The sequence below is a fragment of the Budorcas taxicolor genome, chromosome 15 (assembly GCF_023091745.1).
Source record: "Budorcas taxicolor isolate Tak-1 chromosome 15, Takin1.1, whole genome shotgun sequence".
Taxonomy (NCBI): Eukaryota; Metazoa; Chordata; class Mammalia; order Artiodactyla; family Bovidae; genus Budorcas; species Budorcas taxicolor.
Window position 1 is genome coordinate 32,867,113 of NC_068924.1, and position 17,331 is coordinate 32,884,443.

Sequence of the window (17,331 nt, forward strand, 5' to 3'; positions counted from 1 at the left end):
TAGGACTGAGAGCCTCAGCTTTTTGCTGGATGTTGGCTAAAAGCCACTTTCTGGTCTTAGAGGCCACCCGCATTTCCCTGCCACATGACTCTCCCCATAGCAGTTTACAACATGCTGCTGCTTCAAGGCCAGAAGGGCAGTGAGTCATTTAGAGTCTTACATGTGTATCACAGTGGATCACAGCAGTAACATCTATCACCTTTACCGTATTCTGCTGCACGGAAGCAATAGAATCGGACAGACCCGTATGTTAGGTCTCACCTATACTCTGTGGGAGAGGATTATTCACTGGAGTGAATGCCGGAAGACAGATTACTAAAGCATCACCGTAGATTCTGTCTGCCGCCCTGGATGTCTAGACCCTTAACGTCTTCATGAAGTTCACTTTTTAAAAAAATTTATTTAGCACCTAAAGAGTCGGACGCAACTGAGCGACTGAACTGAACTGTGCCAAATACGATATCATCTGTTAGGACTATGGTCTCAGCTTCATGTAGCTCACAGTCTGTTGCACAAGATAGATCATTTACATGTAATGCAGGAGGTGCTGGGGTACAACCACAACCAGGGTGTTCTTGGGGTCCAGGCCAGTCAGGGACAGCTTCCAGAGGAGACAAAACATGTGGAGTGTTAAAGCACAGGTAGGAAGCAGCCAGGTGGCTGAGGGGAGGGCTGACCTTGCAGGAAGAGGGCCACACAGGAGGCAAGTTTGGAACATGAGACAGGATCCAGGGAACAGCATGCCAGGGTAAGGCTGAAGAGCAGACAGGGCTGAGGCCATGGAAGGTGCAGGGTGCACGGTAAGGAGTTTGTACGTGTTCTTGGAGGTGACAGTCTGGAATAATAGAATGGGCATGCTTTATATTGAGCCCTGAGTGGCAGCAGGTGCCTAAACCAGCCCCCTTAGCTCTGAATGCCTTCTTTCTGCCTCTTCCTACCGTGGGTACAAGTGCACTGGTGGTTGCCCACACAGTGGACTCCAAGATGGTCCAGTTCTTTTGCCAGCCTGGATTTTGAGCTCCACAAATAGCCTCTTCTGGTGGCTCAGATGGTAAAGTATCTGCCTGCAGTGCAGGAAACCCGGGTTTGATCCCTGGGTCAGGAAGATCCCCTGGAGAAGGAAATGGCAACCCACTCCAGTACTCTTGCCTGGACAATTCTATGGATGGAGGAGCCTGGTGGGCTACAGTCCATGGGGTCACAAAGAGTCAGACACAACTAAGTGACTTCTTTTCTTTTTTAGTGTAAATTACTCCTTTTTTTTTTTTTTGAGAAAATTGATTTTATTTGAATTTCTCATTTTCTGCACTTTAACTTTTCAAATTAAACCAACAATGTAACAGTACAATAAAGAAAAACTACTAGAAAAACAATCCATCACCGTAATACAGCTTCAATGTGTTTCTTTTTAAAGTCGCCTATTCTTTTTTTATTGAAGTACAGTTGATTTACAGTGTTGAGTGCTATATAGCAAAGTGATTCAGTTATACATATATTTGCAGTGAATTTTTTTTACCTTCTTTTCCATTATGGTTTATCGTAGAATATTGAGTATAGTTTTCTGTGCTATACAGTAGGACCTTGTTGATTATCCATTCTATATGTAAAAGCTTACATCTGCTAACCCCAGTCTTCCACTGCATCCGTCCCTCACCCCTTTCCGCTCCCCTTCCCCCTTGGCAGCCCCAGCGTGTTCTGCACGTGCATGATTCTGCTCCATAGCTACGTCCATTGTGTCGTATGTTAGATTCCGCATGTAACGATGCCCTGTGCCATTTGTCTTTCTCTTGGCTTCAGCTGGTATGTTCCTCTCTAGGTCCATTCATGTTGCAGATGGCATCATTGCATTCTCTTTTTGTGGCCACGTAGTGTTCCATTGTATATACATGTACTACATCATCTTTATCCGTTCTTCTGTCGATAGACATTTAGGTGGCTTCCATGTCTCGGCTGTTGTAAATAGTGCTGCAGTGAACGTTGGAGTGCATGTATCTTTTTAAATTATAGTTTAGTCTGGATACATGGCCAGGAGTGGGGTTTCTGGATCATACCTTTAGTTTTCTGAGGAGCCTCCTCCTGTTTTCTGTGGTGGTTGCACCAATTTACATTCCCACCAACAGTGTAGGAGGGTTCCATTTCCCTTCACCCTCTGTAGCCACAAATACCTCTTCAAATAAGTGGGCAGCAGAATGGGATTGGGTCTAGTAGACTTTGGCTCACACACAAGACTCAGTGGTGTGTCTGCCTTACATCCTCCTTCACAGGTCTTCTCAAGCATCCCATGATAATAACGCATCCTCCTGGTAGAAGACCCTCAACTTAATTCTTCAAGTCCAAGGCTTATTTTTGTTTATCCACATGGTAACTGACTTCCGTCACTGAGTGGAGGGAGAGAATAAGAGTGGGGCAGGGAAGTAGGGTGCTCCAGAAGAACGTGGGTTTGAAAACAAGACCTGTTTTAATGCCAAAGCTATCACTGACATGTGTGCCTTCAGCCACGCTCTTAAGCTTCCTACACCACGGTTTCTTTGTGTATAAGATGGAGGCAGTAATATCCACTCCATCAAATTGGTTTAAGAATCATTCAAGCTGATACCTGCAAATGCATGGCATATATCAGGAGCCCCATTAATGTTGGCTTCCTCCTCTTTCTGATACCTGCTTGTTGAATTGGCCATAGGGTGACTTCCCTGAAGGGCAGTGGCCATGGTTTCCTATCATGATATTCACCGCCCTGAGCACAGTGCCCAGCAACAGAGCTGGCTTTGATACGTGCTGGTGATGGAATGTTTAACTGAGTGAATGAACAGACAAACAAACCATCACAAGTTGTGAGAAGTCAGCGCCGTTGTGTTTTGTAGCAAGTTTCCATGGAAGATCATCACTGCCCTTCACCTCCAGAAGCAGGTGGCTGCACTGGTCCTGATGTCTGTCTTCTCCGTGGACGTGTGTGCTCCTGAGCACATGCTTGAATGCCGTACCTCTCTTCCTGGCTTCATTCTGTTATCCAGTCTCTCTAAGCCTCACTTTTCCCACCTGCTCGATGAGGGAATTGAATGAGATCATTTCTATTTAAAACGTCGGTACAATGCCCGGCTCCTAGTAAACACTCACTCCATCTTGGCTGTGTGGAGAGGTACGCTGCGACGGTGTGAAGCAACAGTGGCTCTGTTTGGTCTGTACTTTTCTCTGACCCCCACACACTGTGAGTCAAAGCCTCTTGTGAAGCTTTGGGCTGAAACTGTTTCAGAGGGACTAAAAGCCATCCGTGTTTAAGTATTTTTAGCTGATGCTAGTGACTTGGAGAGGAAGGGAGGTGGAAATGGGAGGAGGAAACAAAGCAGGCTCTGCAACTGGAGTGACTCCTCCTGTTCGTCTGTTTCTCCCAGATCCTTTTTGGTGGCGGTGGAGGTGGGGCAGCTCCCTCGTGGGGCAGCTCCCTCCGTATGTGATAATCCCCGCTTGCCAGTCGTTGTGGCCACAATTAACCTCATAGACTCAGGTGTACCTCAGAGCTCATGAAAAAGCTGGTTAAATAAGGTCCTACTGTGTAGCACGTGGAACTCTGCTCAGTGTCATGTGGGAGCCTGGAGGGGAAGGGAGTTTGGGGGAGAATGGATACATGTATATGTATGGCTGAGTTACTCTGCTGTGCACCTGAAGCTATCACAACATTGTTAATCAGCTATACTCCAATATAAAAATTTAAAAAAAAGCAAGCTAAAGCCACAGTCATGCTGCTGCGTCAGCTGAATAAGAATTTTGACCTCTCTGGTGTTGTCTTCTCATCAGTGAAATGAAAATAACACAGATGCTCTGTCTACCTCTCAGGGCAGTTAGGAGGGTCCAAGAGTGATTGTATAGAAATCTGGAGCAAAGCCTCGGCACTGCCATCCTGTTTATCGGTGAGCCCTGTCCTTCTCCAGCCCCCGCAAGTCCCGCCTTCCCAGGGGCAGTCCTTTCTCCTGTGTTTTCTGCAGGAGCTTCCCTGTCCACCTCGGAGCACTTTCGCATTGGGCCGCCAGCCTGAAAGGCGTCTGGGGGCTCCCTGTGGCTCTTTATTAACTGCCACCCTGACCCTCCACTGTACCCTCTTTTATGCAGGGAGACAGAGACTCTTCACAACAAACACTCCACCCCCCCACCCCCTCCCAGGGGTGCCTGATCTCCATGGTTTTCTCTAGAACCCGTAACCTAGAAACAGAGTCTTCGGGACTGACAGATTCAGAGACCAGTGCCTTAATGTGAAAACTGAACTCAGCAACTTGTTAGAACACTGACTCGCTTCCCTTCCTCCTGTCTCTCTTAGAGGAGGAAAAGTGTCTGAAAGCACGCAAAAATGGTTAAGTCCCAGAGAGGACAGAGGAGATTGTCATCAAAAGATAAATCTTGGCCATTTTTATCGAGAACTTGTTCCAGGCAGGGGACTAGGCCACATGTGACTCTAATGTTGGTGATTTCCTTTCACCTGATTCCGGGATCCCTGGGTCCCCAGCTTGCTGTGTGTCTTTGGCCCGAACAGAGGTGGTGTCTGGTCTTCTGTTTCTCAGGGAATAATAGTAGTTCGGCACGCACAGAGGATTGAACTTTCCATACTTGTGTCCTGTTCCTTTGGGATGTGGTTCAGCTCGTATTCCCCCTTGGCCTGGGGAACACAGGCCCCACAGGGAGAGCCAGTAACAGGATCTCAGAGGAGGAAGGGAACCCTGACAAGTCTCTCCCCAGTGCCTGATGACCACAGACACCCACACTGGGGCTGGCTGTCCCTCCTTCCCTTGGATTCCTTCCGTGAGAGGAAACTCTGTCCCCCCCTGCTCGGGGCCTCTCAGTGGCTCCCAGCCCCCTTTCTGATGGAGGCTGAGCTTTCCTGCCTGCCTCCCAGCAGTCTGGGCTATGTCCCCCTTAGTGAGAGGTCCCCTGTGGACTTTCTCTGTAACAGCCACATATCACTGGCTGGTTTTCCTTCCGCGCCTTTTCCTGTGTTACTGCCTTCTCTGGGAAGATTTCTCTCCTCTCTCTAATCTCATATGCTGCTCACGATCTTCAAAAATGGTTGTAGGTTGTTTTTAGCCAGAGAGGGTATCTGGGTCTTCCGTTGCCCAGTCTTGAAATATTCCTATTAGCATGGAACTCACAGACATTTATTCTGGGCAAATAGCAAAGATTGTTAGATAATATGCATAAGCGTCTGTGCAGATGTTATTTTTAAGCACCGAATATATGCCAGACGGCTGTGCCGAGCTCCTCAAATGGTCTGATATTGATATTAATCATCGTTATATCGCATGGTAGGTATTGTTAGCCCCGTTGAAAAAGACTAGGAAAATGAAACTTCTGATAATTAACTCTTCCACAGTCCCACAATTAGTAAGAGGTGGGCTCCTGAGAATGTGCCCCTTTTTACACGGCAGACATTCCCTCGTTGCCTCCGTGCAAAAACGCATCGATCTCAGGGGGAGGAACGGTCTTTGTCTAGATCCCAGGGAGACTTAGAGGCAAAGAGAAGTGTATTTTCTTATGTCACCACCTATGGTCTAATGGCTGGTTTCCCAATTACAAACGGCTGCCTCCCTACAGCAGAGGCCAAAGCCCCTGCCCCTTCTTAGCAATAACAAAATAAGGCCTCTCCAGGAGGGCTGCTGGGCCCCACCACATAAAACATCAGGAGACCCGAGCTGCATTTCCCCTGCTAACCGCCCCCTGAGGAGAGCTGCCTAATAGACTCTTGATGGGCTGGGAAGTAGAGCCTTGTTGCTGGAGAGACAGAAGGGCATCACCGCAGGTTGAAGTTCTTCCATTGGAAGGCCTTCTTAAAGCCCCAAAGAGCTCAGCAGTTTTTTTCTCCTTCTCCGATTAGCTCTCTATAAAAGCCCACAGGTTTTTCCTCCCATTGGCCGGCCTCTTGGTGGTAGCGTCCCTGGCCCCCCAGCAGGCGTCCTGTCCCATTGATTGTTAGATGCACCGCTCTCAGACAGGCCATTAGGCCCTGGCCAACTGAAAGGGTTCACCACCAGGAGACTGATCGTGAAATTGGGTCTTTATGATCAATATATCTTTCTCCATTAGGTTTATTTCCTCTGAAGGAAATGGGTTGGCCCATTAGGGTTTATGTGTATTGACAGGCCTCTCACTGCCCTCCTTCAGCTTCACAGGGAGGGGGCCAGAGATGCACTTGTTAGACTGAACTGCCTGGGTCTTTGCAAGCCTATCTTACTGGCTGTGATGACAAAAAGTAGCCAGAATCCCTTGTGTAAAAGTGACAGAATCCATGATTTTGTTATATAGGATAGAGTGACTAGGTCTCCTAGGTACAGAAAATGTGGCCTGAGTTTGGGCACAGCTGGAAGAACTTTTCGAGCACAAAGATGATTGAGTGAAAAAGAAACACTGTTGTCCCCTTTTCTTACGGTCTGTAAGGACAGACAGGAAAGATCCCTTGAAGGAATGGACAGGAATGGACAGGATGGTCCTAAGATGCTTTGCAGCTACAGAATCACTGTGTATCATTTTTTGTTGCTTCTGAGGACCTCAAAACACTTTTCTAAAGGTCCCATCTCTCTTCCTCAGTCTACCTGTGTGTGTGTTCATCATCTGCCCTTTGGAGATGAAAGAAACTAAAGCTCCTGGGCAGCTGAAAACCAGCACCTATGTTCTAGATCCTGCAGGGACCCACTAGGGCAACAGTACTTGGCCAGTCCTTAATTTTTATTTGACTTTTTACTAAAATGCCACCTCTTCCCCCTTCTTGGCTTGTGTGACTCTTAGCTGCTCCACAAAGCTGCTCCACTAAGCTAAATATGGTCCCTCATATTTGTTTGACTTTTGATCAAATAAAAGTGGGTTTAAGTCTGTATGGATCTTACTGTCCAGTGGTAGCCATGAGAGTGGGCTTCCCAAGTGGTGCTAGTGGTAAAGAACCTGCCACCAGTGCAGGAGACGTAAGAGACATGGGTTTGATCCCTGGGTTGGGAAGATCCCCCGGAGGAGGGCATGGCAGCCCATTCCAGTATTCTTGCCTGGAGAGTCCATGGACAGAGGAGCCTGGCAGGCTGAGTCCATAGGGTCACACAGAGTCGGACACAACTGAAGTGACTTAGCACAGCACAGCAGAGAGGGTAACCATATCAGAAACCAAAGTCTCGATTAATAGGCAGTAATGGGTGTGGAGGCTACAGGATGTAAGGGGGTTACTTTGTTGCTCTCAAATCCTCTCCATCACTGGCCATAGAGCAGCCTGGACCCTTGTCTGCTCTGTATTTTGTGTTCCTCCACCCCATCTTCATACCCTGCTGGTCCTGATAGGGGGCGCTGCTCAGGGGGGATACTTTCTTTTGCCAAGAAGTCCCATTCCAACCTGGAAGGCATCCCGGATCTGCAGGATTATACCCAGTGAGGCTTAGGGTCCACTTTTTCCCCGAGTTTCCACAGAGGATGGAGTTGGAGGCTGCTTGCTGGGATTCTGTCTCATGCTTTGACTCCTCAGTATACCGCTTTGATTCATGCAGACTTTGGTCCCTGTCTCCAGAACCAACCTTTGGGTTTGGATAGCCACAGAGATGGCTGGACAGCTGACCTGTCAGGGAAGAGCCACCCAGGTCCAGAGAGGCTCCTCACAGTACCGACTTCACCATTTGTCACAAGGCTTAACATCTGAGTGCCTGGCACATAGAAGGCCTTCTGCCACTGACATCCTTGTGCTTATTTTTCTCCTACGAGAAACAGAGATGCAGAATTACCCGCTTGCCCTTTGTTCTCAGGATAGCCGTCAGCTTCAGGCAGGCTCAAGCTGCCGCAAATCATCCATGAAGGAGCTGGCACTGAGCGGGTGACTCTTCATGGAGCACAATAAAAGTCTCTATCTCTATCTAAAACCACATTACAAGACAACGTCTGTTTTTCAAATACAGACACCCTTTGAAAATTCCTCAGTTTTGCTTAGTGGCACCAGTGGCTTCTTTATATGACTAGACTCTCCAACCAAGAAAAATAGAAGTTGGATTCCAAGTTTGCCCCAGTCTGGTGCAGATCCAGGGAAAAGAATGAGATGTCTGATTAAGTAGGTCATCTTTTAATTGAATTCACAGTATTAGATGTGGAAAATTTAACAACTGGTATCTTAGAGAGCATTTTTTAAAAATCCTGCATTCACTATAAATGTTTCTAAGTTGAGATTGTCTTAGCTACACAAGAGAAAGATACAGTTCAACTTTGGTTGCCCAGGGAGCCTTATCCACTTGGAGGATTATACACTTGACCTCTTGTCTCTTTTCTGCACAAATGAGTAGGTCACAGGGAACCACTGCACAGAGCTTATGGCATGCTGAGACCATGAGCACACACCTACCAGCAAACCAAAGCCAAGGACTGCACAACCTCAAGTAACTGGAGAGCTCAGCAAACTCATTTTCTACTCAGTTGAATCAAAGTCTTACTATTTCGAGGAAATGTTATTGCCGTTTCCATTGTGTGTATGCTGCCTGTTGTTTTTCACTGCAGGTGTCAGATATCTGAGAGTTGTCAAGTGCAATAAAATAAAAGATAAGCTCTCCTCCGAGAGTGAGAGATGAGTCAACCTGAAGAACCTGGGGCTGATAACCTATCTGCCTGAGCCGAGGATGGCATTAGTATTTACTGACGGCAGTCCTGAACAAGTTGGGAACTGAAGGTATTCCTTAGACAGGAAATAGGAATTCAGTAGGTAGCCAAAAAGAAGTGTCTGGCTTTCAAACAGAGAGACAAGGAATCATAGTCAAGCTAACAGAGAAAGCTTTGGGGACACGGCACACTGTACCTAGACCTGCTGTCTATTAATGGTGTTTGGTCGAGCTGTAGTTAGCCAAGAGCCCCAGGTTAACAACTCATCACTCACCACCCCAGGCCAAAGTTGTTCTACCCTGCTTTCTTACTTAGGGGTGTCTCCACCATCCATATAAGCCTGTAAGCTACAATTGCTAATCCATCTCCAAGCTTCACTCAATCAACAATCCAAACATCTTTCTATTAATATCCCCATCCTCATTATAGTTCAGTCTCTCAATGTCCCTCTTCTGATCGATTGTCAAGGCCTTTTAAATCGTCTCCAACACTTGGTTTAGTCTCCCTTAAATCTGCCTCTCATACGCATATCTGATTATGCCTTCATTGTTCCCCACTGCATAAAGCCATGAGGTCAAAGCTCAAAAATGGCACGAAGACTTTTGTGAGCTGTCCCCTCCAACCTTTCCAGCTCCATCCTCATCTTCTTCAAGTATTACCATTTTTGGTTTAGTATCACCAAACTCCAACTTCCCTGCCCATACAGTGCTGTCTCTCACCTTCATATGGTAGCTCTTGACATGGTCTTTGCTTAAGAAACCCATCTCTCTGTGAATTTCTCTAGCTAGCTCTGATTCTCAGTTTAAGATTCAAATCAAGCATTGTTTCTTCTTGGACAGATTGCAGCTTTCTCAGTTCATAGCATCCTAGAGTGTCTGAGTTAATTTTTACATAGAGCCTCTAGACCAACAGAAATACCTAATAGTTTTGTGTATTTAGCAGCTAAACCCAAACAACTCAATTAATTGCTCCTAACAACTTAAAGGCCATATGAAAAAATAATACACAAAATTGAAAGAAAAATATTTTAATTTCATTCTTAAAGAACCGCAACTACTTACTAATGGGATATGCATATCTGTTGGGCACTGCACAACCGCTCAAACCTTGGAAATAGGTTGGATGTTGCCACACTTATTTCCTGTTCCGCATTAGGCCACACTGGGTACTTGCTTTTTACTACAGCAGTTGCCAAAACCCCAGCTTCACAAAGATAAGACACCAGGGGAAATACAAGAAAGTGATCTGTTGAAACTGTAACTTTGGAATTGACATGTACACACTGCTGCATTTAAAACAGGTAACCGCGAGGACCTACTATGTAGCACAGGGTACTCTGCTCAATGTTGTATAGCAATCTAAATGGGAAAAAGAGCTTAAAAGAGAGTAGATACATGCATGCTTGTAAATCAGTCACTTTGCTGAGTCATATCTCGAACTGAAACATCAGCTGGGCTCCAATGTCAGATGAAAAGTTGAGAGAATGAAACTGGCACTACATTGAGCTTGTAGCTTATGGGGGATGCTCAACAGATAATGAGGGTGACTTTATTGCATTCAAAAGTTAACAATTTCCTGTGGCATCTCTGAGTTGGCTGTGGTGTGCTGACCTAGAGTAGCTTTGTGGACAGTTTGAGAACCTCAGCCCCCCTGCCTGAGTCAGCAGCCCCCTATTCCGAGCTACCCTAGCACTAGCACAGTTCTTTTATCATGGCCATTAACATGTCACCGTGTAAGCCGCTTGTGTGTCTTGACGCTGTGAACTCTTTGAGGACGAGGATCGTCCTTCCTCCTCCTTCACTTGCTGATGAGAACACAGTGCCTGGCACAGGACTGGTGCTCGGCTGGGAGGACCTGAGCTACTGGGAGCATCAGAGACACTGGTGGAACCCAGAGCACCAGAGCGGCTGCAGGGGAAGTCAGCCTGGGTGACAATTAAGCAGGAAATTAACAGTCGGGCTCAGAACCTGTGTTTCGGAGAGAGGGGCTGAGGATCCTGCTGGGCCCAGACATGGGACCAGCCGAGGCCACTCATCAGGCCTGAATTCAGCCATGGGCCCCAGAGATCATGGTTTCTGAGAGGGCTCCAACCAAACTTCAGATCAGAAAGCGACACCCAATAAACTCTCGGTTTTATTCTTGGTTTACATTTGGTTTCCTGGTAAGAGTTTCTTGGGAGGAGAAGGAGATCAAGAGAATGGAGGGCAGGTGTCTTTGGGGGAGGAAGGAAGGATGCTGCTCTGCCTGCCACAACTGTGACCGTGGTGTCTGGATAGAGCCGTGGTTCTGGGACCAGATCTACTGTGGACCCGAAACTCAGCAGAGCTGCAGGCAGACAGGGATCCTGGCCGTCCCGGCTGTGTGAAGCATAGCCGTCCATGGTGCTGCTGGGTTGTCCCCATCTGGCTGATTTCCTCACAGCTGCTTGCCTGATTTTTTTTGATGAGCCATTGCTTGTATCTGCTTTGTGCTTTTCTTGCCCATCATTAGCATGCATTAGAGTTTGCATCATTTTTTCCCCCCTACACTCTGCCAAGAATGAACCCTAGACATAACTGGGAAGGTTAGAACTAGGGTCCAAAGTCAAATTTGTGTTCTCATGTAACATAATAGCAAAACCTCAGTGGTTCACATGTCTCTCTGATACTAAACCACGAAAGTCCCATCTAAATAACAAGCGGCTGTCATCCGGTGACTAGAGTGCAGTTCTTGGAGTTTAAAGGGGTATTTCCCCCTTTATCTGCCCAGTGCACGCTGCCAACTTCTGAGTCCCTCTGAGGGGGTAGCAGCTGTTCGAGCTCAGCCTGGTGTTTGGGGTCCGCCCCCCATGCCCCACTGTTTGGCACCGGCCCCACCAGTGGGCCATGGAGGTGGGAGCTCTATGGCAACAGGCTTTCTTCAGCGGGCTGGAGCTGGGAGACGTTCTGCCACTGCCGTGTTCAGTCTGTTCTGTGGGCAGAGTTCTGGGAACAAACAGCCCAAAGCACTGTCAGCCTGGCAGTGGGCGATGGAGCAGCAGAGCTCAGGACCCCGGGGAAGCCACGCTGTTCCTCCTCCGTGGCCTCCTGCCTAGAGAATCACACACCTGGGTCAGATCGGTAACTACTTTCTAGAAACTCCCCAAACAAAACAAAACCAAAAAGCCACTTTAAAGCATGTTGTGTTTGTGAATGTGTGTGTTCAGTTGCTCAGTTGTGTACGACTCTTTACAACCCCATGGACTGTAGCCTGCCCGTCTCCTCTGCCATGGGAATTCTCCAGGCAAGAATCCTGGAGTGGGTTGCCATTCCCTTCTCCAGGCGACTTTCCCAACCCAGGGGTAGAAGTCCTCAAAGCATGTTACTGCCAAAAAAGTTATTCCTGGTGTCTAACTTGAGTCCCTTCTGATATGGCCAAAAGGCGTTTTACTTTAGCTGACCCTCATGAGAGAAGGTACATCAGATATGATAACCTTCCATAAAATTGAAGACCTCTCAGCCTTCTCCAGAAAGAAGAATTTGGGTTTCCTTAGCCTTTCACCACAGCCTTAATACCCAGACCTTTTGTTATCTTTCTCAGTTGTATCTGATTCCTCCCCAAAACTTGGCTTTTGAATTGCAGGGACCACAACTTAATGAGAGCTTTCATTTCCAGAGGATATTCCTACTGCTTAAGGAAAAATAAACTTCAGATAGGATATATTTCATTGGAGGAAGAACCTAGGGAAAAATGGATCCTTGATATAAATAGCACATTGTACGAGTGAGCTTTCCTTTTCCCAATTGTTCTTGAAATGATGGGCTTTTTTTTTGATGAGCTTAATCTCTTGGAGATTCTAACCTCTAAAAGACCATGTGACCTCTGTCTAGGAAGTGGTAAAAGGAACAGGGCTGGCATCTTGGCAACAATTAATCACCTTATCCAGGTGTGGGGAAGTGGGGGTCTCCTACGTTTCCAGCGTTTTTCTGCACCAGCCTCTGTTCCAAGGGGTTCCAAGGAGTCTGTCTTGCTTCTCCATAACCTCATCTCACTGTAAGGAGGCTTGTCTTCTAGAATGTTGTTGTACTTAGCTGTGCAGATTTTTTATTCTGATCATTTGGTATTTGTGCTTAGATTTTTGTGGGGGAAAAGGCATTTCTCTTTGGACCATGGAACAGAGAAACTGGGGCTGGCCTTGGATCAGGCTGGAGTCTGCCCTTCACCCGGCGCTCACTGATTGAATCTGGCTGTCCTGATTACATGACTCGACTTCCTTCACCTGAATTTCTCCTCGTTAAGTGAAGCAGTTGGGCCCCTAGTTGATGTCTGAGGTCCCTTCCAATCTGACCCTCTGTGATTGTCACAGCGTCATCGGTTCTCACTGCTCTATACAGGGACCAGGAAAAGAAAGGAGGAGTTGGGCTCAGCAGGCAATCGGGAAACGGATGCTTGGAAAGCGCATCAGTTTAAACCAGAAACTCCTTCCCTCTCTTCTCTCCTAAAGACCCTGAATTGGGGTAGTGTAACCGGACAGGCGTAATTATTAGTAGTCACCTCCAGCGTGTGGGGCTCTGTTGAAGGCTTCTTGCTTGTAGAGGAGCGGCACTGGGTGAATTCTGTCTCCATCACCCTCACGCAATCCGCCACTCCCTGCCCAGGTCATGTGTCTCCGTCCATGCTCTTAGGGTTCCCTGTGCCCTCCCCTCGTTGCACTGACCACCAGTGTGATTCAGTAGTTAGCCGCGCAAAGACCCCGTGAAGCCAGGGGCCATATAAGTCTCGATTTTCACTGTATTCCTAGAACCCAGCACAGCGCTGGCAAAGTGATTGCCATTCAAGATGTGTATATTAAAGTCATAAACTTGAATGCATGAATAGATGGGCAAATAGCAAAACTGGGTACAAACCCAGAACTTTGGCTTTTGGAGACCCATCTGACATTTCAGAAGGGCTCTTCTCGGATGCCTGTGTACAAGGCTGTGACCTGCTGCCAGAACCACCCTGTGAGACCACCCCACTGCACACAGAACTCATGAGTGTTTCTCCAGCAGTGGGCTTCCCTTCTCTGGCCAGTCCCCTTTACCATGTGCTGTGTGTTGGACTCTCTGCAACCTTTTGGACTGTAGCCCGTCAGGCTCCTTTGTCTATGGGATTCTCCCAGCAAGAAGACTGGAGTGGGTTGCCATTTCCTCCTCCAGGGGATCTTCTCGACCCAGGAATTGAACCCTCGTCTCCCTGGCAGGCAGATTCTTAACCACTGAGCCACCTGGGAAGCCTATACCCAGTGCTGTGTGTCCACAAAAATGTCTGTAAAGTCGCTGGAGACTCTGGATCCAGTCTGAGAATGCTGGTGGTGATTGGAGGAAAGTGGAAGGAGGCCTTGGATTGAACCAGACCAGTTGTCCTTGTGGGCATTTAGCCTCAAGTCTTAACAGCCCCAGCACCACTTTCTAACACACTTTGCCAAAAGGCTGCAAATGAGAAAGTGCTCTGCAGGGGATCTGGGTCAGGGAAAGAGAGTGGGTGAAAGGGAAGGAGGGAAAAGCAAGACATGACAACCTTTAGGGAAGCAAAAATAAAAGTCTAATGTGGAAACGGCTAAAAATAGATGCCATGAGCTGTCAGGCTGTGTGCGAATCGAATGCTAATGACATGGAAATTAATCACAGGTTCTAAGGTCCACATGCTTTGCTGTGACCCCTGGGGGGGACACCCTGCAGCAGGTGTCTCCCCCACACCCCTGAAGAGGCTTCATCATGCCTGCTTCACACCCAGCTTTGTCACTGTAGTGGGAAAAGCTGATAGGAGGTTAAAAATGCTAACAATAGAAATCTGATTTCTCCTTCCAGACAAAAAGCCCTGGCATCCACGGGAGGAAGAAGCGTTCAGGCAGCATGTGACTGGTTGGTATAAAATAAATAAATTGAGCAAATAGCATGTAATTAATCCCAAGTGTGTGTGTGTGGTTGAGTGGGGATGTGCAGCCTGTCTCTAATGGACCCTTCCAATGAGGAGAGGAGGCCGCGTGACAAGCCATTTGCCCCCTATTCCCTGGCCCCAGAGTGTGCTTCCCTCAGAGCTGTTGAAAGAAATTCAGAGCATTTCCAAGATGCTGTCTCTGTCATGATATTCACCCCTGCTCCCCACTTAGTCACTTAAAGATATGCTGTAGATACTGGACAAATCAGTTGACCAACATCCGCTGACCTCGCAGCAGGATAGGGCTACCCAGGGCCGACCCCACAAAGCGGCCCCTTCGAAGTTTCTCTTGTCTTCGGAGGCATGTGGGCTTAAGCGTAGACTGAGCTGGAGGGACAGGCAGGCTGGACCCGTGCTGGTGGCCTAGGAAAGGATCTGGAGTTGATCCTCAATGCTTCCTGGAGAGGGTGGCCTTAGGATTTTGGGGGGGGTAGTTGTGGGATGCAAATGCGATAGGACAGGCAGGAGAAGAGATGTTGGTGCGTCTGAGAGTTGGTTACAAACGGTGCACCTCAGGAGGTAGATTTTTTTAAAGTACAAAACCGAAGACCCTCTCGCTCGCAGTGCGTGACAGGTAGAGGCTGCAAAGGATGGATCTTGATTTCGGTTCCCCCTTGGCTTCCATGGTCCTCAAGTGAGGCCGGCTCGGCCACCGTCTCTCTGGCAGGTTGTTCTCCCACGTCGGCGACCCCTTCCTGGATGACCCCCTGCCCCGGGAGTACGTCCTCTACCTCCGCCCCACCGGGCCCTTAGCGCAGAAGCTCTCCGACTTCTGGCAGCAGTCGAAGCAGATCTGCGGCAAGAACAAGGCGCACAACATCTTCCCCCACATCACCCTCTGCCAGTTCTTCATGGTGAGCCACAGCCCCCGCCCCCCACCCCAGGGTGCCCACATCCCCCCCCCCCCCCCGCCCTGAGGGGCTGGAGTCAGTGCTGGGAGCCTCGCAGGATGTTGCCAGAAACAGTCACGGCGCCAGAGCGGGGTGAGCCCTGGGGGAGTCAGTGAGGCTGGCCGCTCACCCCAGTCGTCCTCCTCCTCTCTTTATTTTGAGGATGGGGTGTGCAGCATGCAGGATCTTAGGTATCCCATCAGGGATTGAACCTGCACCCCCTGCAACAGAGGTGCAGATCCTTAACCACTGGACCACCAGGAAAGTCCCTTGTCCTCTTTCTAATATCTGCCAAGACCCAGGAGCACACCAGGTCTGGCGTAGCATCGTGGTGACCAGGTGCTCCTCAGGACCCAGGGGACAAGCCTGACCGACTGCCTGACCCCCTGTTGTGGCAGCCATGAGGGGAATGGGTTCTCTAACCTGGCTTCCCCTTGTCGATCGTCTCCCTTCCCTCTGACCAAGAGCAGGCGTTAGAAAGCTGGGGATGAGAAATGTAATCTCTAGACAGGGAAGTGACTTTGGCCTCCTGCACACCGTCTACAGGTTTTGCCACATTAGAGGTCTTTCTAGAAATGGAAGGAGATACCTTTCTCCTGACATTGTTACTTGACCCATAATTCTAGCCTCATGAAGCTTAGGTAGTGACTGAATTAAATCCCTCTCATTCCAGTAAATGTAATCACATTTCATCTCCTTTGGTTCTCTGCGGAGATGGAGAATAACAGATGTATCCAGCTATAGTCAGGATAAGGCAGAATGATCACACTTTAAGACAATATGTTTTTCTAATATTTGGGGTGGTTTTTCCAGAATCTCTTTCATACTCTCCATCCCCCACGCCCTTTTATAGGTGAAAATATGTTCCTAACACCTTGTCTTTCACCATTCACGCTGAAAATTAAAATGATGATCATTTCCTCTTAGTCACCCAGGATCTTTCTCAAAAGCATGTGGAGTTTTAGACACTTGTTCTCTCTTCCAGTGCTCAGGGGGGTGGGGGTGTAGGAGGAGGAGGATGTCACAACTCTTGGAGCCTCATTTCTCCCCTAGTATTGTGGGGTAGAGGTGGCATCAGCTTTGGATCATTTAGGCTGAAGAGAAAAGGCGCAGATGATGCCAAACAATAGAAAACACACAGCAACTTACCTTGGGGGGCTGCATGCTCTGCTGGCGTGTCCCTCACGCTCCATTTCTGCTGCACCAGCCCCGCTGCATTCTGGCGGGGCTCCAAGCACAGCATGGAGGGAGGGCGGGGGGAGGGGGTCCATTGCCCTGGTTTGATCTACCCACTGGATAATCTGTCTCCAGATAACTGGGAGGCTGCAGGTCTTCTCCCTCCTTGCAGACAGGAGCGATGGTTCCAGGGCTGCCTCCTCAGCACCCAGTGTTGGGCAGAGGATACAGAAGTTAAGCAGTGGCAGACACTGCCCCTTGGCTCTGAAAGAAGCCTCTTGTTTTTTCCCCGCCAGTGTGAGGACAGCAAGGTAGACGCCCTGGGGGAGGCCCTGCAGACCACCGTCAGCCGCTGGAGATGCAAGTTTTCAGCCCCGCTGCCCCTGGAGCTCTACACCTCCTCCAACTTCATCGGCCTCTTCGTGAAGGAAGACAGCGCAGAGGTCCTCAAGAAGTTTGCTGCCGACTTCGCAGCAGAAGCTGCCTCCAAAACTGGTGAGCTGCCAGCCGCCAGGCCAGCCAGCCCTGGAAATCGGGAAGTCAGGAAGGAAGGGGACAGAAAGTGATGGTGGAGTCGGGAGGTCCCGCAGGAATGGGCAGAATGTGACCAAGAAGACAGCCGTTTCCTGCAGACCCCACACCTCTTGCCCCTTTGAAAAACATTCAACTGCAGTTCTGCTGACCTCCTTGAGAGCAGGTGTGATGACACCCATGTTAAAGGCACGCAGGTGAC

General features: G+C 48.6%; 1 protein-coding gene across 1 annotated transcript in view; it reads left to right on the plus strand.

The window, feature by feature from the left end:
• The window catches only part of UBASH3B (ubiquitin associated and SH3 domain containing B), a 149,180-nt gene that overhangs the window by 102,226 nt on the left and 29,623 nt on the right, over nt 1-17,331 (plus strand). Inside the window, exons 2-4 of the mRNA XM_052653090.1 lie at nt 14,403-14,456; nt 15,200-15,386; nt 16,895-17,093. Of these exons, the coding sequence (XP_052509050.1) occupies nt 14,403-14,456; nt 15,200-15,386; nt 16,895-17,093 (440 nt within the window). The remainder of the gene's footprint in view (nt 1-14,402; nt 14,457-15,199; nt 15,387-16,894; nt 17,094-17,331) is intronic.